Here is a 22,949-nt window from a genome sequence, read left to right on the forward strand (position 1 = left end):
ACACGATGCTAGGAGCCTGAGGCTGTTTGTTCACATCTCCAAGCACGGGGAAGCAGACACAGGACGAGAAACAGGCCACTCAAGCCTGTCCCTAGACACCCACTCTGGTCAGCTAGCTGCCACCTCCCAAGCTAGCACTACCAGCTAGGAACCAAGTGTTCGAGCAGGAGCCTGTGTGGGGAAGTTTACATGTAACCATAAAACCCGCCAGCTGCTTAGGTGTTGCACGTTCAGCGATTATGAAAATGCAGCATGATTCTGTTTTCATTAGTTTATAGCCACTACAGAAAATAATGGATTTCATTATGCTATTTCATGCTTTTTGTTATATACTTTGAATATAGTGACCCCTTTTTCCCTCTTTTGTCCCCATCCTCACCTATGCTTGTACCCTTCCTCATCCAAAATAGCCTCACTTCTATGTTCAGGCCTTTTCCTGAGAAGAAACATGCAAGGCTTATGTTTTGGATTCTGACTTATTTCCATGATGATTTTCAGTTCCATCCATTTTTCTGTAGGAGACATACATTTTAGTCTTCATCACGTATATGCCACATTTCCTCTACCCACTTGTCTGTTCTGGGTATCAAGGTTGATTCCATAACTTGGCTATTGTAAAAATCCACAGAAAATATGGTTGTGCTGGCATCATACTTTCCTGATACAAACATAGGCATGCTCACTTAGATTCCTTTATGTATATACCCAGGATAGTTTTGGCTTTGTATATTTTAAAAGTTTTCATAATGGTTTTCTTAGTAGTGGTTATACTAATTTATATCCCTACCAATAGCATTTGTGTTCCTTTTCCTCATCCTTCCTACCCGTGCTCCCTCTGTCTTTCCCTCACCTGCTCCTCTCTATGGGGCAGTTTCTCACACTGTGTTTCAAATGGTCCTGAAACTCACTACATAGTTAGGTCGTTCTCCTGCAGTTGATCTCATGGAAGTTCTCCTGTACTGGCATTTTTGTTTATTATCTTAAGGTCTGCTATTCTAACAGGGTTCAGATAGAAATCTCAGTGTAATTTAATTTGCATTTTCCTGATGGCTTAAAGCATTGATCTTTCATCTATTTGTTGATCATTCGTACTCCTTTTGAGAACATGTTCAATATGTTTGCACACATGTGGACTTGAAAATGTATGGATTTGAGGCTTGAAGATGGTTAATTTTTAAAGCTCTTAATTCCAGCTTCCAATTTATTGGAGTATAAGTTTTTTATATTCTGTGATGATTTTCTGGATATTATTGGTTTCTGTTGCATACTCAGTTTTCATTTCTGTCCCCTAACTTCTCTCTTGTCCAGCCTGATCGGTTGTTGCTGTTGTTGTTTGTTTTGTTTGTTTTGTTTTGAGACAGGGTTTTCTCTGTGTAGCCTTGGTTGTCTTCGACTAACTTTGTAGACCAGGCTGGCCTTGAACTCACAGAGTTCTGCCTGCCTCTGCCTCCTGAGTGCTGGGATTAATCTAGCCTGATTCTGAAGTTCCAGTTCAGACTTGCCAAACCAGAATGTGTGGAGCTAGAACCCAAATATTGTCCTCTCAAGCAAACACGCCAAAGAATTCTTGGTACTTCAAAATATGTGAATCACTACCACGTGCAGGCAGAGCGGGTTTTATTTGTATTTTGTTGATCTAGACCTGTAATAAATATTAAGATAACAGGCCGTAAGCAGGGAAAGGATCCTCATGGTCGTTAGTGGCTATACTATATTGTCTACTGCCCGTGTTTCTGCATCTGTGTTTCCCTCCAGTCATCACAACATTGTTGTTGGGCAGGAGCTGATCTCACCATAGGAAATGAACCTACCCAAGTTCACATAGCTAACTGACAGTGCTGCATTCCAAACAGATAGATACCTGCTGTCCTCCTGGGTCCAATGGATTTCTACTGTGTGCAGCCATTTCCCTGACTTTTCATCTTTTAACTACGGATGTTATAAACAAGCCAGAATATAAAATACAACTATCTTCACTTGAGGCCCACAGCATTTGCTCTCACTCACTCAGCTTCTCACCACAGCTTCAGCTCCTAGAAATTTTCCTTCCTTTATGAAATTCATAATCATATCCTGAGGCATGTTTCTTCCTCCCCACCAGTTTCTGCAGCCAGGACGAATCATATCGAGTCAGTTAAAGCGCTCTGTGCTTGAATCCGAGCCTGTATAACCTCCTCGGCAGCACTGTAGATTGCCTAGCCATGCCTAGCATAATATTTCTCTAGCCAGAACCTTCCAGATGTATTGCAACGTTTTCCCTCAAAACCCCTGTTCTCCCAGCTTTGTTATTCTCTTACGTGTGCTTCTTTCTTGTTTCAGACATTGCCTTACAATCACCCCCTTCTCAGCCCCGACTCCCACTAGAGGCAAATTGGCTTTATCTTGAAGGCCAGTTACAAGTAACAAATGCTTGGCAATCTGTCTTGAGAAAGCTTCTTGCCAATTCCCAGACAGGTGGCCATGTATTGTGGTCTACTCCCAGCATCTGCCACGGACTCAGGAAAAGTAGCAGGACAACAAAGACAACAAATCTGCTCCCTGCATGGTTGTAATAAGGGCTTTAGAATGGAGTCATGTTTAATCCTGCTCTGTAATGAATTATGTGGGTGGTCTTAAGCAGTTTCTTCATTTCCCAAATGAAAGAGATAATGCCGCCCTTAGTTGACAGTTGCTTGTGTGAGAGGAAGTCAGTTTTCTCTGGGGATAAAGCCCCAGTGGGCTGCCTGTGCTCCAGGGGATGATCCTAAACTCCAGCTCACACTGGCAGTACTATGAGGACTCAGTTATTTAAAAAGAATACATGATGTTAGAAGGGGAAAGTGGCGGGTGGAGTATGGGAGGACTTGATGAGGAGGGATTGGGTGAATTGAAACAAAACATGCTATATACATGTATAAAATTCTCAAATAATAAATTAAAATGACAAATAAAATATATAAACTGTTTAACAAATGTGTATCAATTGGCAAATGTTAATTAATTTAGTTACATTAAACATGACTGTATCTTTACCGTAAAAATAGATTGGTTGGAATCTCACTCATTTCAAACTCTGTGTATAAAAGCTATGTAAACTACCACTTAGGGCTGTATAAGCTGTGAGAGGAGTGTAAATAGAGACCTCAACAAATAGTTCTATGGCCAGTGAATGATTGTGTACAAATAAAGTAGAAATGGGGAGGGAGGGAGAATGAAGGAGAGAAGGAAGAAAGATTGAAGGGAGAGAGAAGCCACAAGCTCATACAGAGGAGACAAGGCAGCAGAGGTGACAGTAATGGCAGCAGGAGAGGAGGAGGAGGAAGGGGGGGAAGAAAGAGGCCGGTAGTTTACTTGTTGCATCCAGAATCTACTATAACCAGCGTATGAAAAAGTTAAGTGGCATGCCAAGTGAAGATGCCTAAAATTTGCCATCAGTTTAAAGGTCAGCTTACTTTAATAACAGTTCATTTTCAAGTTTGTCCTGGGCCTTTGAATAGCATGGTTGTTAGACCTCATTTGTGTTCTTATGTAGCTAGCACTTGTTTTTTGTAAACAAGGTAGCTTAGGCTTCTGTATTCTTACTGAAGTGTACACTCATTTAGATATCCAGTTCCCTGTGAAATATTTATCCTCTTTCCTGGAAAAAAATTCCAAAAACCAGTTTTTAAGATTGTGCTTTATAGTCCAGAAATAGAAACCAAACCCTAAAGATCATGACTTATTCTGGAAATCTTCAGCTGGGCTAGAGGCTGAACAGTGCTCTTCTGTGTGCATCTCGTCCCTGCCTTAGCATCACTACTGCTGAACATTAAGACTCTGTTAAAACTGTTTATTAATGAGCTTTGGACCTGTTTTCAACTGAGAGGCAGAAGGAAGGAGGAGAATTATCTGTGATGAATCTTTGGGGACTCGTTGTCTTCCATAGTGACAGCGTAGACATAAAGCAGAATGCAAATATGGTATAGATGCCAGGTAGGTGTTGAAAGCCCTAATTTTCAAGCAAAGAGCGTGGAGACGGGGAGCAAACATAAACTCATTGACTGCAGGATCTGTCCCTTGGGGTTTTGTATACTCCATTTACCTTATGTGTTATTTTTGTGGTTAATTTTTCTTTATTTGGTGTATTTTAAACAATATTGCTCGAAGATTTATGAAAACCAAGTATTTAAACCTGTTAATTATTTTTAATCCTTTTCAAAAAATAAGACTATCTTTGACCATATGGTAAAAAAAAAACACATAGTTTGTTCAACATTATTTGTAAAATTGATTATTTTTCCTCAGAATAAGTGTAGAATTACACTCATATGTTTTATTTCATCAATTTGCTAAGAAAAAGGAACGACAGCTATAGCTTATAACAATTTCAAATGCACATATGTTCACAGATACTGTTTCCTCAGAATTAGCTACAACTTTTCTGTTGCTTCAGTGTATTACTGGGTCAAGTGGTAGTAAATTGTTGAAAATAGCAAATGTTTGGGGATTAAAAATAGTTTAAAGACTAAACTAAATTTAAGTATTTTTATATCTTCTATCAAATAGTATATTAGGTAAGAGTCTAACATTAATGTCTATCTTGAAATAATTAAAACAAATTATATGGTACTATTCTAAATGCTTTTTATATTGTAAATTCTTGTTCATTTCACACATTTTATAATTTTTTAAAAATCTATTCTATTCCACAAGATTTCCTTACTAATTTGTAAACCAGGAATGTTTTAATCATTATAGTGTTTGGTATATGCATTAATCTATGGAAGATCAAATAGACACTTCTTTATTAACCCAGTTTATATGAATTTTCTTGGTTTCTTTTAGGTAAAAATTGGAATGATTTCATAAAGCTTCAAAATATCTACTGGGACTTTTGTATTAAATTTCACTAAATACATAAGCTAATATAAGAAATATGTTGTTTCCTTTTCAAGATCATCATAGATTTTTTACTATATTTGATTTTAAGATAGTCTCTGTAAATTCTCTAAAGATTCAATTTATGAGCTTATCATATTCCATACGTTATGGTTATAGAAAGAAATAATTGACATTATTTTCAATGTCTCCAACTTTATAGCTTTCCCATTAATTATATAATGTTAGTTTGACTAAGAATGTTTTATTGTCAGGGTGAGGTGGTACAAACCTGTAATTCCAGCATTTGGGGAGGCAGAAGCAGGCGGATGTTTGTGAGTTTGAGACTAGCCTGGTCTACAAAGTGAGTCCAGAACAGCCAAGACTACACAAGGAAACACTGTCTTGAAAAACGAAAACAAAAGTGGTTTATTGAAAGACTTACTGACATATTTATCAGAACAAATCACTGAATGTATATCCGGGTCTCTAAGATGAAACTATCATGAAGCGTTGATTTCCAATTTTTCCTATCTTTTAAATTGACTTTTCAGAGTCTTTTGGCCAAGCAGGACATCAGTGATTTTTGTCCTATTTTCTTGTGACTATTTCTAGTTCTTCAATGTATCTTCAACAAGATTAGAAAGTCTTGTTAGAAATATCTCAATAGCACAATTAAACTTTCCGTAGCCTCTCTGTTGGATCCTTCTCTCTAGCCCCCTTCTCCGTTTCCCGTTCTCCCTTATTCCTTTATCACCCTCACTTTGTTGCTAACCAAAACTTGCAGTTTTCACCTTTGTTCAGTTTGTTCTACAGGTAGACTAAGTGCTTTCCCACCATCACAGCAAAACATAACATTTTGGTTTGCTCACCTATGTGTCTGGAGAGATTCTGCTAGAGTGGGATACAGTTAGAACCTTCCAGGGAAGAGACCATCTCCTCCTCTGGTTCAAGTGTTCTTTTTTGGTTATAAGGCAGAATTCAGTGTTTCCTCTAAAGAGAAGTTGCCCTTGGGAGTCTTGAAGCTGAAAGGACCGTTGAAAAACTGGGCTGTTTCCTTTGTTACCGATTTTAAGTAATAACTCTCTCAAGGAAAGGCAGTAGCCGTGGTAGTACATGCCCTCAGACTAGTGAGCAGAAGCAGACGGTTATTTCAAAAGTGTGGCCTGTGGCATCCGTGAATCACAAGTGCATCCTCCTGACCTTGGTTCTTCTGGACCTCCAGATGGTCACCAGGTCGGTGAGCAGTTGCTCACCAGGCTTCACTATGCGCTTAGCTGCCCAGAACCAGGCCTCCCTCTGCTTTTGCGCTGGGCATACTTGACAGAGGATACTTAGTTCTCCGCTCAGCTGCTCAGAAGTGCGTGTGTTACCCCATTGTGCTCATGCTTCCACCCCGCCCTGTTTCACTCCGACAGCCTTGCCCTGGAGCATATGTGACAGTGCAGAGGTATAAATAAGTTGGCTTTTCCCATGCTTTCTCCAGGGAGATAGGCCTGCAGTTTTTCAAAGTGCAGTTTTGTAGTGCCATCTTGGGAAACACCATTGTTTCCCAGCAGAGATCAGAGTCTTTGGAGAACAGAAAATAGCACAGATATGTTTTGCTATACAAAAATCAATGTGAGAACTGTCAGTCTTGGACTTAGGAAGACAGATGTACGTAAAGTACTGTGCTGGGACCTGGTTTCTGCTGCTGGGACCAAGGGCTCTCTGAGAAAGCCTATGTGTATGTGGAGTGACCCAATGTGTTTCTTGCTTTACCTTATTGCAGCTTTGGTAATACAGTTATTTTAAATCACACCATCTTTTTTCTCTATTCCTTACAGCTTCATGAAGGTGGCAGGAAGCACAGTAGATGCAGTTACCTGGCAACAGTAGGTATTCATCATTTTTTATCTCACTTATTATCGGCTGCTGTGAAATGGAAGATAATTAGCTGTCACCATGTTCACAGCTGACATTTAATAAATTACCCTTTATCTTTCAAGAAAAATTAAAATTACCTCTAAAGCTGTTATTAGAACACATGTCTGATGTGCTATGGTTTTATCTTGTTGTTTTCAAAACCATAACCCCCCAGTACTGACACAATTTGGAAATCTCACCTATTAATGTACACTCTTAAATTAATCTGTCAGGAATGACGGGTAATGGAAATTAAGTGTGGCTCCATTTCCCTATAGCCTTTCCCTTTGGAAATAAGTTTCTCTATGTAAGAGAGGAAACAGTTTTGATTGTCCAATATATCATGTGAAGACAGAAATACTTTATTATATTACTGGCTGTGGTTTTAATTAGTGCCAAGAAATTTGATAATATAAAGTAGTTTAAGAAGAGAAAAAAATTAAGAAAATGAAGCCCCTTCAGGAAAAGGGATAAACCTCAGCATTCCAGGAGCAGCTCATATTGACAAGTCCTGTCACCTCAAGTGTAGCTTGCCCCGTGCGGGCCGCTGTCTAGAATGCGCATGTTCTTTATGTACCCTCTGGCGTCTGTGCCAGGATGTTGGGGTTTCGAATCCTTTTCTCCTCCCACAGCATCTCAGTCACTTCTCAGTAGAATGCACTTCAGATGCCTCCCACTCTCCACCCTGCCCCTCCCACCTGCCTGTCTCCTGTTTTATGTGGTTCCATTACAGTACAGTGAAAGGGAAAAAGAAGTGGATAGAATATTTATTAAAATATCCAGAAAGGACTTTTGGGTTGTTGGAAAGCAATAACTCAAATCATTGTGGAAACTGTTTTCGCCTATATTTATACTCAGTTTATCTAAACAAGAAGTTTCAAGTTTTTGTTTTTGTTTTTGTTTTTGTTTTCAGAAATTCTTGTCCTTCCTCCTGTTTTTGTAATTCATAGAATAAGTCTATGGACTTGTCATTTACAGCCATTTCTTTACTCCAAAGTCAAAAGCCAAGCTCTTTTCCCTGGCCTTTGAATTTACATCTGCTGTGGACTGAGAAGGGTTCCCTGTATGTTTAAGCACTTAGTTCTCAGTTAGTGGCACTCTTTGGGAATGTCATGGAACCGTTAGGGAGTGGAGTCCTGCTGGAGGAAGTACGTCACTGGGGACAGGCTCTGAGAGTTTATTGCGTTTCCCCCTTTCCTGTTCTTTCTACTCCGACAGCCCCCACCCTGTCTCCACCTCTGCCTGTCCTTCCCTTCCCGTCCAGCTCTCGCCCTGCTCTACTGTGTGCAGATGCGATGTGACCCTCCAGCTTCCCGCTCCCAGGGCCCTGTTTCCCTCACTGCTCCCAGTCGTCCCACCATGGTGGGCTCCGCTCCTGTGGAACCGCGATCCCAGATGGACCCTTTCCTCCGCTAAGCTGGTTTTGGTCACAGTATTTTATTTCAGCTACCTAACGGTGACTAATGCAGTACCTCCTGATTTCATCCCGCGTCGCCGTCCCTGAAGGCTCCTGTAGGTGTGTGCCTCGCTGCCCTTGGACACACCGTTCCTGTTGTCTCCCCGCTGCTACTGATGTGCCTGGCTCCCTGTCGTCTTTTAAGTTTCAGCTTTCGTTTCATCTCCTTAGAGAAACCTTCTTTTATGATGTTACTCCACTACATCCCCCTTTTATTCTTTTTCTTGTTCATTTTTACATAACGCTTAAAGTAATCTACAAAATCTTTTCATATTTTGCTTTTTCGCCTTTTTTATGATCTTCCAGTGAAAGGCATTTGCACAATTCATGAAGTCCTTACTTAGATAATTGTTTACTAGGCACTTACTGCTGGGGAAATGACAGTGAGCACAATGACAGTAACAGCAGCGCACCAGAGACTCTGGATGAGTCTATATGCCTACCACGTGTGACCTATGTGTGTACACAGAGACTTAGATATACATATAGTTCAATTTGGCAGATCATGCTTCCTAATTTGCTTTGTTTTGAAGACTAAGATGTTCAATTTAATCTATCCACTTTGTACAAACCCAGCAACAGTCACACTGATATTAAATTCAAATTACAGGCACAATTATAGAGCTTGTATCCAAATATTTTAAAAACAAACAGAAATTTGGTGTATTTCTGAAAGGGGTGGAAACTAGCGGAAGATACTAATTCTTGCTGAAAGTGAATGGTAATTGATGAAAGCCATATTTACGTGGCTTTCTGGTAGTCGTTTAATCCATACATCACAAAGTAGCTGGAATTGAAGCAGAAGTACGTGGTTATATCCACTTTAGCTATGAGGAGGACGCAGAGGCTGAAGGAAGTTCAAGAGGAGAATACCAGAGATGCGCGTAAACTTCCTCAGATCTTTGGTCCCTGCAATGTACGTGTTCACTGGGAAATCCAAAGAGCCTGGTAGAAAGCAACAGATGGAAGCCTTAAAGTGTCAAAATAGAAACTTCAGCTGTTGGAGGCATGGAGGTTCTTATGTAATTAGCATGCATTAATTGTAAAAACAATAATATTTTTCATGATCTAGATATTAGAATCAACTGATAACAGTTTCAGAGTAGTTATTGTAAATATTCAGAGGTAAGGAGAGATGTCCACAGTAAATGATCACATAGGGAATATCTATGGAATGTAAACTCTGAAATCTTTTCTGGCACTATTCTATGCTCTAATTCTATAAGACCAGCTTCAAACTTCCACATAGAAGTAAAAACACACAGTGTTTATCTTTCTTTGACTGCTTTATATCACTCAACGTGTGTCCCTCAGACATATGTACATATACGTGTGTGTGTGTGTGTGTGTGTGTGTGTGTGTGTGTGTGTGTAATGACAGGAATTTATTATTTATTATAGCCACATAATATTCCATTAAAATAAAATGAAAATGACAAAATAGGTTAATTTTTAAAATAAAAGACAAAATGCTAAGTTTTTAGACATAAAGACACTAATAATGACAGGTGAGATTTGGATGTTCAGAAACAACAAAGAACACTGGAAACCACAATTTTTTTTTTGGTTAAATACAAAACACTATTTTTCCCTTTATTTTTTTTAAAACCAGGCTATGCAAATTTATGAATTATATTGTGAGATTTACTATATCTGTGGATGTAAAATATATATGACAAGAATGTGACAAGAGTAAATAAAACAGTGTATTAAGTAGGAATACATAGTTGTGGCATTATTTTGCATGAATTAATATACTGTAGATTTTATAAAGACTGTGCCAGGCATAAGTGAAAAGCTTATTCTTAAAAGACTCACTTTTAAAATACTAGCTACAGTTATAGATTTTTTAAATCATAAAGAAATGATGACTGAATAGTAAAAAATAGTGAGTTAATTTTAAAAAATCATGAAAAGAGGAAAATAATGACCAAGTAGAGAAAATAAAAATAAATGAGTTAAAAATCAAATGTAAAAATGGTAGGCTTAACATCTAAGTCAATAATTATATTAGGGATAATTGTTCTAAATTGCGTAATTCATGCAAGGATACTCAGATTGAATGACCTAGAAGACCTAAATATTTTGCCTACAGGGAAGGCATTTTAAGGTTTTTGAACCATTTTGATTTGATTTTGTACATGGTTAGAGACACTAGGTCTGGTTTCATAAACAATGAAACTGTAAATGTAATGTAAAAACATTACATGGGTATCTATTTTTCCTAGTATCATTTGTTGAAAGGCTATCTTTTCTCCAATATATGTTTTTAACAATCTTGCCAAAAATTAGATGGCTGTAGCTATATGTGAGTTTGCTTCTGGACCTTTGTACTTTTCCTCTGACCTTTGTGTCTGTTTTTAGGGCTTAACCAGTAGTGCTGAGCCATAGCCATTCCTCTCCCTCTGTAGTGTTACTTGAAATCAGTTGTGGTGCCTCAAGCATTATTTTCCTGACCAGATCTTCTTTTCTATATGGAGTCTTTAGTCTTTCCAAATGAAGTATAGGACTGTTTTCTACACATGTGATATTTCATTGGACTTTTGCTGGGACTGCACTCAATTTGTAGGCCATTTTTGATAGTAATGCAATTTTCATAATATTCATTCTTTCAGTCCATAAGCTTGAGGGAATCTCTAAAACTGCTAGAAGAAAACACTTCAAAACATAGTCATAGACAAAGATTCCCTGACTAGGACTCCAGTAGTTTAGGAAACAATAGCAAGACCTGTCAAATGGGCTTGCATGAAATTTAAAAGCTTCTACACAGCAAAGGAAAGCACTAACAAATGAAGAAACAGTGGTCAGAATGGGAGGGTATCTTTGTTACATATACACCTGACCAGGGATTAATATCTACAATGTATAAAGAACTAAAATATTTAAATACCAAAAGAAAACATATCCAAATAAGTAGGCAAATGAAATAAACAGTGCTTCTCAAAAGACAAGTAACCAATAGTTACATGAAAAAGGCCTACATTCTTAGCCACCAGGGAGACACAAATCAAAAGCACCTGGAGATTTCATTTCACCCTTGTCAGAAAGCCTACCACTAAAGCAATACCAAGGAACACTGGAAAGGGACCCCTAGGCGATCCGGGTTAGAGTACACACTGGAGCATTCGCTGTGGAAGTCAGTTTGGAGGTTTCTCTAAAAACCAAGATTTTGATTTATTATGGCTGTGTCAGACAGCCTTGTGGTACTTCACCCTCCTCCTGTGCTTCCCTCCCTCCCCCTCCCTGAAGAGCCCCCCTTTCCTGTTTCCTCTGTCAGATTGCTTGTATTATACTGTTCTTTTCTACCCTTCTCCATCTTCCTTCTGCATTTCCCTCCCTCCCTTCTCTAAAGAGCCCCCCTTTTCAGTTTCTCTGATCAGATCCTGTGTACCCTGTTATTCCCCTCTCTGTTGCTCCCCAACCCCTTATCCTGACAACGGACCCATTAACTTTCCTGGTTTCTGCAGTTACTACAGGGTCAGAGTATGTACTCATGCCTGAATGTTTGGAGTTAGGAGCTGCCAAAAGGGAGAACATGTGACATTTGTCTTTCTGGGTCTTGGTTACATTACTCCATATGATTTTTTCTTGTTCAGTCCACTTATCTGCCAAGTTCATTATTTAATTTTTCTTTACAGCTGAATAATATTTCCATAATATATACATAAATGTATATATGAATGGATAATGACAATGTGGTGCATATATATGCATATATGTATGCATGCACATGTATATGCGCATATAAATTTCCAGTTTGAAATCACACAGAGTATATTCCTTTTTTGGGGTTTTGTTTGCTTGGTTGGTTGGTTGGTTGGTTGGTTGGTTTTGGTTTGGTTTGGTTTTTTAAGACAGGGTTTTTCTTTGTAGCCTTGGCTACCCTGGATAGACCAGGCTGGCCTCAAACTAACAGTGACCCGCCTGCCTTTGCCTCCCAGAGTGCTGGAATTACAGGCATGTGCCATCATAAATCTATAAAATGTAACTTTGGAAATTAACACTCTTTAAAATAATCTATAGTTCAAAAATAAAACCATGAAGCAAAGTATAACAATTATAGATTATTATGAAAATATATTGTATTAAAATATACTCAGCAAGAACAGGACCTTTGCAGAAGCCTGTGACCTGAAATACTTATTGTAAAAAGAAGAAATACCATGAATTAATAATTTGTTTGTCATCTGAGGGAGCTAAAAATGAACAAACAGCCCAAACTAAGTAATGGAAGAGTAACAAATAAAAAAATCTTCCCATAAGCATCAAAACCACTATATTAAGTTAGAACATAAGAACAAAAAAGGATATTCATATAGTGTCAGCTCTACAGAGTACTAGGACAGATTTTATAAGTCAGAAGACAGTCTCTGAGGAGAGGGATGTGGATAAAGAGGGAAGGGGCATGGCTTTGTGATTGCAGTGATCTGCATCTTGATAGGAGTTTGAATTATACAGGAATATGCATTTGTCCAAGTTCATCAAACGATACAATGAATATTTGTACAGATCATTATATGTAAAACAGAATTTTAAGAGAAATGTAAGCATGAGTCCTGGCTAATTGTATGCCTTATGACATGTTTAGGATAAAGTTCAAACTGCAGTTTATTTTGAAAAGCATCAGAACATAAAATGGATCATTTAATGAGTAGAGAAGTAGATAGATTGCTAGGTATAAGGAAACATAAATACAGTAAAATGCTAACTATAGCACACAGGTGGTGGGTATATGATATCTACTGTGTAATTCCTTCCACTTATCTTTAGGTTTAGAAATTTTCTTATTCAAATATTGAGGGAAAATCTAAACTGTTACACATAAAAATATCTTAGTGATTATAAAATAACAAGATGCCATGAAAAGTATGAATGAGAAACTTTCTTCATTAAGGAAAGTAAAATATAGAATGTATAGATAATACTTCAGTTGCATAAAGTTGAATATAAAAAGAAGACCCAAAAAAAGACACCAATGGACTAATAGTATTAGGCCTTGGATGTACGGGAGTATGGGGGCTCTTTTTTGTTTGTTTTTGCTTTTCTGCTGAATTCTCCTCAGAAGCCACTACCACATTCTCCTAATTCTGGACCCCGCATCCTCTGGGGCCTCCTTCTGTACTGGTGGTGTCTAACATTTGGTGTTTTCCCAGAGAAGGAGGAAGAGGAGGAGGAAGGAAGGAAGGAGTGGAGGGAGGGAGGGAGGGAGGGAAGGAGGAAGGGAGGAAGGAATGAAGTTAGTTCCATATTCCTTAATAACAGTCTGAATCAAGTATCTTGATTTCTCCAAATTCAATTACTATGGAAGACCAGAATTTAGTTCTCTTATGCCTCTGGCCTCATGTAAACCAATGTAGTAATTTTGTCCCTCCTCCAATATTTTATATTTCAATGGTTAGATCAAAATTCACTGTTCACACTGTTACTATGTCATTTTAAATTAATTTAGTTTGTGTGAGAGAGAGGTGTGAGAGCTATGCAAACGTGTGTGTGTGGGTGTCCAAGTATAGAGTCCAGAGAAGGGTGTCAGGTACCCTCCTCTGTCACTCTCTGCCTTGTTCCTCTGAGGCAGGATCTCTTTCTCTCTGAACACAGAACTCACGCCTTTGGTGGGCTAGGTTAGCAGTCCTATGTTACTGGAGTTACAGCCATAGGAAAGGTCCCACCCAGATTGTTACGTAGGGCCTGTGATCCAAACGCACATCTTCCTGTTTGCACAGAAAGTGGTCTTGATTACTGAGCCATTTCTCCAGCCTCAGAGTATGTAAATTTAGTTTATAGATCAGATATATGGTGTTCTATGATAAATTTTTTCCACAAGTTTTTGTTTCTGTGTTTATAACCACTTTTTTCTTACTTGCTCAGCTTCCTACTAATCTATCATAAATTCATCCTAAAACTCTACAACAGTGGTAAATTTCTGTAAATGCAGACACTTTAGGTAGCTGTGGATTCCATCTCCTCAGAGACCTGCTCCTGGAGCCATCTCTACTCGTCCCGTCTGGACCAATTGATCCTGCTGCTTCCTGACCATCTGTTGTCCTGGGATCACCCTGCACCATCATCCTGAGTGCTGTTTTTGACTTTTTTATTTATTGGATCCATGCCCTTCTTTGAGGTTTATTCCCTCAACTTAGTGTATCATTTCTCCCAGGAACTTACTAGGGGAAGATAAATGAGAGCTAAACACATTGAGTCTTGTCCTGGGGTTTGATTTATGCTTTAGGTGCACATGGCTCTCCCTCAGAACTCCCATGCATGCTCCGTTTCACTGTAGCGTTCACTCTAAGTATTGAAAAGTCCAATGTAGTTAAACTTCTCCAACACTTTCATTTAGTTGGCTTTTTTTCTCTTAATAATTTTAACATCTCCCTGTCCCCCGGGGCCCTCTATGCAACCCTCCCTCTATTCTGTCCAGTTGTATATAATAGACCCCCTCCCTCAGTCTGAAGTACACACCCTCAGCTTAAGACATCCTTAGATCTGTTTTTCTTTGATAAAGATCCTCCGTCCCTTCTGGGGCCTGTTACTAGTCAGTTAGTGCAAGTCCTCACCTCTGATCTTTACATATCTCCTCCTCTCTAGTCTTCTGTTTTCTTATAGATCCCCTTTATCATCTAAATTTCCTGGTGACATTTATACTTCTATAATGCTCATTCCAAAAGCTCTTCTATTACTCAGAATATCCTCTTCGTAATTCCTTCCTTATTTCTGGATATATTGTCTTCTGTTTCCACTCCAAAGATAGCAATTTTAGGTTCTGTTGAAACTTGTATTTATGCTATTTCCAAAAACCTCACTTTTGTTACTCAGAATACCCTTTTCTATCACTCCTTACCCTGTTTCTGGCCATTTTGTCTCGTTTTCTGTCTTTTTTTTTTTTCTTCTACCTTGTTGTTGTTTCTCTACTCAGCGCTTCTTTCTCCTCCCCACTCATGTTCTTATGCACCTTCCTTAATGTTGTTTCCTTTATGTTCTTCCCTTTTCTCATGGATTTATCTTTGTTTCTGACTTTAGAATTAAAGCTTCCTTCTGCCAAATGCCTGATTATTTTGAGTTTTGTTTTGTTTGTTTCTAGTTTTGTTGATAAGAGCTGATTGATTTTTTTTTTAATGGGCACTGATTCTCAACCAATTAAAGTCTGTACAGGAAATTCCAGCCAAAGCATCAGAGTCTAACCAGTCCTACCTATGGGCCTTTTGGTTGTTCCAGAGAAGAATGCTCTACTCTTATAACTTTCTATTTGAATTGCTAGCATTCTCACATCTGAGGAAAGGCGTGGTTGCCTCCCTGTTTAGAAGCCCATAATTTTAATTCTGATTATTCTCCATAGCCACTGTGTTTGATGCAAACCAATGCTTATTCTCTTTTTTTCTGGAAAGGAAAATAGAGAAGGATATGTTATCAGTCAGCTTAGTAAGACTAGAATAGAAGGAAAATTCTGCCAAGCACCAGAGGAAGACAGAACACACAGCAGATGATCTAAAAGGAGAGAGTACCAGATGAAGAACCATTAAGAGCATGCAAAGAACTCCGTACAACAATCACGCACAAATACAACTTTTTGATATTCTGAAACTTTCCATACCTACAAATGAGCTTACATTTTAATTAAACATTAAGTTAGTATCAGAGTAAAGTGGCAATAATTCTTTTATATCTAATTAGTTGTTTGTACATTCAGATTATGTCTATAAACAATAGAATTGTCATGATTTTTTTTTCTTTTAAAAAGGAGCATGCAAAGAGTAGAGGGGAGGGGAGGGGAGGGGAGCAGATAAGGAGGGAAGCAGACTGCAGTACTTAGAGACTGGTTCTTGGAAGCTGAGGTGGGAGGCAACATAGAAAAACACGAGTGAGTGAATCAGCTAAGCCAGTATCCTGAGGACTGTGTCTGGCAGAGGGAGCCCCTGGAGTAAAGTCTGTGAGCCTGAACTGGGCTGTGCGCATCTTAACCGTTCTTACTACCCAGGATTGTTATGATGATGACTGAGACGGCGATGAGAACATTGATCGTTGTATTTGCAGTTGCAAATGTTTAATGAGTTTGCTTTATAATTACTATCATTAGAGAAGTCACACTTCTAAATATTCCTTAAGTTACAGGATCTCTAAAAGTGATCCAGATAGCACATTTATGTAATGGTAACTTTGTAAAGTTGCTGTTTTGGTCCATATATAATAGACTTTAAACAGAATTATTTGAATAAATGAATTTATTGAGATGGGAGTATGGTACAATAGTGGTGTACTTTAATGTATAAGGCCCTGAGTCCACTCCCTAGCACCAAAAACTAAATAAATAAAATAGGCTTTAGCGAATGAAATCCAAGGAAAATGCGGAGCTTAATATATATATTAGTAATATATATGTATATACATTTATATTGTATGGGTTGTGTGGGTGTGAGTATAATTTTACAAGTATAGAATTTCTGGATCATTTCCCTTGTTGTCAAGAGCCATGAAAAATGTGCAAACTATGCTGTATTAAGAATGGCATGAGGCTGAGTGGAGGATGTAACTAATGTTCCCTATCTTCAGTTGCTTTTATCAAGTTCTCACTGGATTTTACAAAAAAAGACTTCTGTTTCAGTTCGTTTTCTATTGTGATAAAAACTGACCAAAATCCATTTGGAAAATAATGAGTTTATTTGACTTACATTCCCCAATCATACTCTGTTACTGAGCAAAGCCAAGAAAGAATTCAAGCAAGTCAGGAACATGAAGTCAGGAACTGAAGCAGAGACCACAGAGGAATGCTGCTTACTGGTCTGCTCCCTGTAGTTTGCTCAGTTTGGTTTCTTTCTTTTTTTAATTTATTTAATTAATTTATTCAGATTATATCTCAGTTGTTATCCCATCCCTTGTATCCTCCCGTTCCTTCCTCCCTCCTGCTTTCACCCTATTCCCCTCCCCTAGGTCTGTGACTGAGGGGGACCTCCTCCCCACTATATGATCATAGGATATCAAGTCTCATCTTGGTAGCCTGCTTATCCTTTTCTGAATGCCACCAGGCCTCCCCACCAAGGGAAAGTAGTCAAATATGGGGCACCAGAGTTCATGTCAGAGTCAGTCCCCGCTGTCCACTCAACTGTGGAGAATGTCCTGTCCATTGGGTAGATCAGAGTAAGGGTTCTATGTTTACTGCATGTATTGTCCTTGGTGGGTACAGTGGTTTGACTTTCTTATACCACCCAGAACCCCTTGTCCAGGGCCGTCACCTCCTTTGGGAGCATAGGCTCTCCTACATCAATCATTAATGAAAAAAAATGCCTTGCATACTTGTGTACAAACAATCTGACGTAGCCTTTTCTCAACTAACATACCCTCTTCCCAGATACTTGAGTCAAGTTGGCAAAAACAAACAAACAAACAAACAAACAAACAACAACAAGAAAAACTAACCAGCACAATTGATCTCTGGTAAACATACCAATACATCCCTATTAAACTGTAGCCTTTCCTTTCTCCTTAATATGTTGTGTTAGTATCACAGTATCACTTTAAAAGTCCTACAGTTTTCTAAAACTTCAAACATTTTTTTAAAATTCTGTCTCTTTAAAATATTCAAAGTCTTTGTAACCATGGGTTTCTGAAAAAAAAAAAAAATCTGGACAAAGCAAAGCAAAGCAAACTTCAACAGTGTCAAATTAAATCTTATAGTTCTTTATCCTGAATCTGAACTCTGCCATTTAAGCACACCCAGCTCATCACGTAGGTTCCAGCCAGCTGCACTCCACAGCTGCTACTGCTGTCTTTGGTAGTCCTCCGAAGGTCCTGCTGTCTCCACTCTGCTGGGGTCACCTCCACCAATGGCATCCTGGCCTCCATTCGGGGACTCTAACTCTGCCACACAGAGCCAAACCTCTCTCTGACCCCTTCACTCTTAGGAGTTCCACTTCTACTAAGGCTGCACTTTCACCAATGGCCTCTCCTAATTGTCAGTGCTGCCAAGCCTTGATTGCTCTCAATGAACTCTTCCATTCTGCAGCTCTCGTGACACCAAAGCCAGTACTACCTGAAAGATAGTACTGAAAGATTCTGGCACACCACCAAGCTAAGCTGGCAGCATAAGATGAGAGGCAGCTGTAGCCCACTTTGGACCACAGCGGTGTGTGCTGACCCTGAGGAAATGCTCCTTCATTATCTCACCGCGACAATGCTGATCTATTGCTCTTTTTTTCTTTTTTTTTTTCTTTTCTCTCATGCAAAACATTCCAGCTGCAGCCTCTCCTCCCTCCCTCCTTCTGCTGCACCCATTCTTTCCCCTCTTCCCCACATCCATTGTTCCTCCCTTTCCGTTCAAAAAGGAGCAGGCCTCCTGTGGGTATCAACCAAACACAGCATAGCAAGCCGCAAGTACAAGTCCTCATAGCAAGGCTGGATGAGGCAACCCAGTGGGAGTCAGCAACTCCTCCACTCCCACTGTTAGGAGGTCCACAACACCCCCCAGCCTCACAACCACAGCAAACCATGCAGGTTTGGTGATTGCCGCCTCAGTCTCTGCGAGCCTCTATGAGCCCTGCTCAGTTGATTCTGTGGGCCTGTTCTGGTGTTTTCTATCTCTCTGGATCCTACAACCCTGCCTCCCCCTCTTCTGTGGGATTCTCTGAGCTGTGGGTCTCTGCATCTGCTCTGCTCCCCTCAGCTGCTACGTGAAGCATCTCTGCTGAAGATTGGGCTAGACACTGAGCTTAGTATACGAGAGCATCATTAGGAACCATTTCTCTCTCTCTCTCTTTTTTTTTTTTTTTTGTCAGAGATTTCTTCTTAAAGACAGCTAATTTCTCAGTCCCAGTTAACCAGCATCATATGTCTCAGTAAAGGAAAAGTTTCACTTCAGTGGTTTTTTCTCTTACTAACCGGAGATGATTCTTTAGCCCCAATTGACCAGAAACCACAGATTCTTAATACAAAATACAGTAAGAGTGACTCTAGTAGAGCTTTTAAGGGTCTCTCAAACGTCCTCCTGAAACTTCCTAAGCCAGGTCTCCGTCATCGACACTATTTCATCATTATTTCTCCTGTTCCCACAACAGCTCAGTACGCTGTGAGTACTCAGGGGCTTTTCCAGGCCAGAGTTCTAATCTCCTACAGTCTCCCCAAAACAACAGGGTCAGGTTTGTCACAAAAATACCCATCCTGGTACAAGTCCTCAGAATGGAAATGCATTCAAAATGCTTTGTGTATATATTGTTGACAGTGCTGTAAGAGCTGGCAGTAACTGAAGGCTTTCTATGCACCAGGATTGCTGTGGCTTCTTATAAATGGAACCAGGAAAGCTCCTACCACCCTGTGCTAAAGGGAAGTCCAAACCAGCAGCAGCACTAACCTCACCAGCGAGGTTTAGAAAGGGAAATCCCAGTCCCCACTCCAGTCCTTAAAGTAGTGCATTGTAGTAATACACTCAGATGTTTCCTGCACACACAAGTTCCAGGAGTACTGTACTAACAAAGTAAAGCTCATTAATACTAGTTTTTTCTAGGCAAGTAGGCATCAAAAAGAGTGTACGTCTCATCTGAGAGTCCCAGAAAAAAGATGATGGCCCAGGATTCAACTGATCTTCTTCACAGAGCAGAGCCCATTTCATCGCACCATTTCCCTCACTATTTTGAAGAAGCATATTTCATAACCCATTTTCTTGAGAAAAAGAGTAATCATTCAGCTTCCACTTGAAACTTTGACTTTGAAAGAATTTGCCCAGACAGAGACTAAACTAAATACAGTCCTGGTCTCTAACCATGACCCTGGAAGACTTGTGGCTGAGTCTGTGTATGACAAGGGCTGAGGCAAGCACTGGCTCCCCTCGCTTCTGAAGGAACTTACCTCTCTGTTGTGTTTGAGAACCCCAGTGTAACTGTTGGCAGGATTCTCCCACAGGCTTATCCTCATGAGCAAAGTTCAAGAGCAAGTGGGATAGGCAGACCTTAGCCTGAGGAGATGAGCGAGCTGGCGTACAAAACAGAAAATGTCGTTTTTATGAGTTAGGAGGTATTTTTATGGTTTGCCTTGAGTGAATAGTCTCTGAAGTTGGGAAAACAGACTGGAAACAGCTGGACTGCACTTTGGATCAGTTGCCACAGCAACTTGATACATTTGTCTCTGGTGTCATTTGATCCCTTTAAGAGCTGTCTTACCTCAGCATGGATGTTTGACTTTCGGGCTTTCTGTGCAGTAAGCATGTCTGGTTGTATTTCTCAGATTACATACAGTGTTAATTATATTCATTTGGAAGTTTGCAGTGTAGGATTACAGAAGAAAGCTACCTCGCAGGTGACTGGGACTCAGGGTCCTACCACTATCATTATAACTGTCAAAGCTCTAACGTTGAAGAACAAACCATGCCTGAGGGTATCAGGGAAAGCCATGCAGATTTCAAAGCCACCTCAAAATTTCAAATTTAGTAATATGTCCCATTTTCTCACCTCAGGTAAACTTTGTGAACAATGCTTTTGTAACTTAATCCTAATGTAAGTTTATGTTGTTAGTTAGATTTTTTTTTCTTGGACAGAATTTTAAGCAAGAGTCACTCCATTTGGGTTTTCAAAGTAAAACTGAACACATTTGTAGGATATCAGAAGCAGCTAATTTTTTTCCTTTTAAGTTTATAAATGATTGATACGTTGATGAGAGATTGCATGAGCCCCGCTACTGTCCTTAGGTAAAGGGCTGAGTATGTTCTGGGAGTCCTTTGCCCTGACAGACGTTTGTTCTCCTTTGACAAAGCATCTGCTTTCCCTCTCTTTGATGAGAAATGGTCAAGCAGCCTTACCCCATCTCCCAAATTCATGGCAGCTGTAGCCATAAGTCTTGATGCACTTGCATCGCTGTGCGTTTGTCCGCCATTACCCAACCCTTTTCTCTAAAACTCATGGCTTTTATCTTGAGGAACAAAAGCTCCTAAGAATTCAGCAAAGAAAGGGAAAAGTATAATGACATTAGAATTTACGTTAGATGGTTTTGAGAATTTCAGAAAATAATTTCATTATTGTCTCAAGTTACATGGCTGTTTCTGGGCAGACAGTTTCCTGAACATCGCCTTTTGACGGCAGCATAACTGTGGCTTCCTGGTGGTATTTTGGTGTGGAAATGGATCACTGTTCCCTCTCTTTCTCCCCTTGGCTCTCCCTTCCCAACTCATCTCATACATATAAAAGGAAACAAAGTTAGCAGTAAATAAAAGAACCACGAACAACAAACACTTCTGTTAAAGTTCTTTCACAGACCAAGGAATTCAAATTTTCTGTAATTTTGAAAATTCACTTACAGTGTGTGTAATTGGTATAGTTTTTCTGTGTTCAACTTTCACATGAGATGCTTTAATGTGAATCACAAGAAAAATGTGGCCAAGCATTGTAAGGGCGTTTCACGTTTGCATCTCTCATTCTCTGTGGATAATTCTGTAAATCTGGGCTTAGCCTAATAGGATTGGAAGAAGACAATGAGGTTAGAAAACACCCCTCCTTTGGGGAAATTTGGCATGACCTTAGTGACAGAGTAATGATTTCCTGTAACAGAGGATGTTTCATTTCATAAAAAGCTGAGGCTTGTTGTGTGGGTACTGAGACTCTTTGCCAGGCAAGGAACACACAGGAACATCACCAGCAGCATTTCCGGTGTCAAGGAAACCAACTTGATATTCAGCCTAAGGAATAAATAAACAGGCTACAAACCTCAGAATTCACAAGGAACATCTTCAGATCATATGCCCTTTTCCAGATCCGCATCTCCCTACCACAGTAGCCAAGATCTCAGTGATTCCTTTTGGGGTTTACAAAAATCCTGTGCTGAAAACCAAGAGCGTCCTTCCTACTGCCTTCATAGTGCACATTGCTAATCCTCTAATCGCCAAACACTCTTTTTCCAAAATGTCTTAAATATAAAGCCTCCATAAAATTATAAATTACTTTTTTGTGTATATTAAGAGAGACAAGAAAGGCTCTTGGGTGTTAGGGCAAAGAAGAGTCTTTCTTAGTCTCTTCTTCATTGATTTGGTTAATATTTTATAAGGGATTCGTGCTTTTTAAAAAAATCATTATTGAAAGAATCAGGAGTGATGCACTGAAAAGTACAACTGCTTGCAAGCCAGTGTTTTTTTTTTTAGGTCGTGTGTTTTTCCTTAGACTACTATTTCCCTGAGTTTGGGTTTAAGACATGGGAAAAGAGACAGTGTATAATATCATGATCTACTGAGTTTTTATGAATTCTCTATCCAGAGATTCATGGGATGTTACCAGATGACTTAGTTTCCTTCCCAGAACTTGTGTAAACATCTGGACAAGTATTTTTAGTCCAATTATACTAAGAAATTTAATTAACAGAAAAGAATGCAAGACCTATGTATCGAATGTTTAGTGAACAGATTGTGAAGAGCCACTGAATTCTCTATCATAACATATTTTGCAGACTCTTCAATAATTAATATTGCTTTCTGTCACTCATGTTCATATTTAGCTTTGACTTTCCAACAAGCTGTATATTGTTTTTGTCTAATAGAAATAGAGGTCGTACATGTTGAGGATTAAACCACCTATGTGTCTAATGGTCAACTTTTTTCACCCAGGAAAAAGCAGCTTCGTAGGCTTCAACTTAACACCAAACACCAACCATTGAAAATTGGATGTTTCTTCATGTTTTATTGCAGGGGCTGGAACAATGATATTAAAGGCTACTAATAAGACAGCTTTCCTGATCACAGCATAAAATGCATATGTATTTCTGAAGGCAACTCAGAAGAGATATTTTAATAT

General features: G+C 39.2%; 1 protein-coding gene across 4 annotated transcripts in view; it reads left to right on the forward strand.

Annotated features, from left to right (window-relative positions):
• The window catches only part of HPSE2 (heparanase 2 (inactive)), a 638,895-nt gene that overhangs the window by 441,849 nt on the left and 174,097 nt on the right, over positions 1-22,949 (forward strand). For 3 of the 4 annotated variants that reach the window (XM_084754662.1, XM_084754659.1, XM_084754661.1), the window contains one exon: positions 6,663-6,710. The exons of the other annotated variant lie outside the window; for it this stretch is intronic. In XM_084754662.1, coding sequence (XP_084610788.1) covers positions 6,663-6,710 — 48 coding nt within the window. The remainder of the gene's footprint in view (positions 1-6,662; positions 6,711-22,949) is intronic. 4 annotated transcript variants of the gene reach the window in all.

The sequence above is a fragment of the Acomys minous genome (genome assembly GCF_964271855.1).
Source record: "Acomys minous genome assembly, chromosome: 2".
Lineage (NCBI taxonomy): Eukaryota > Metazoa > Chordata > Mammalia > Rodentia > Muridae > Acomys > Acomys minous.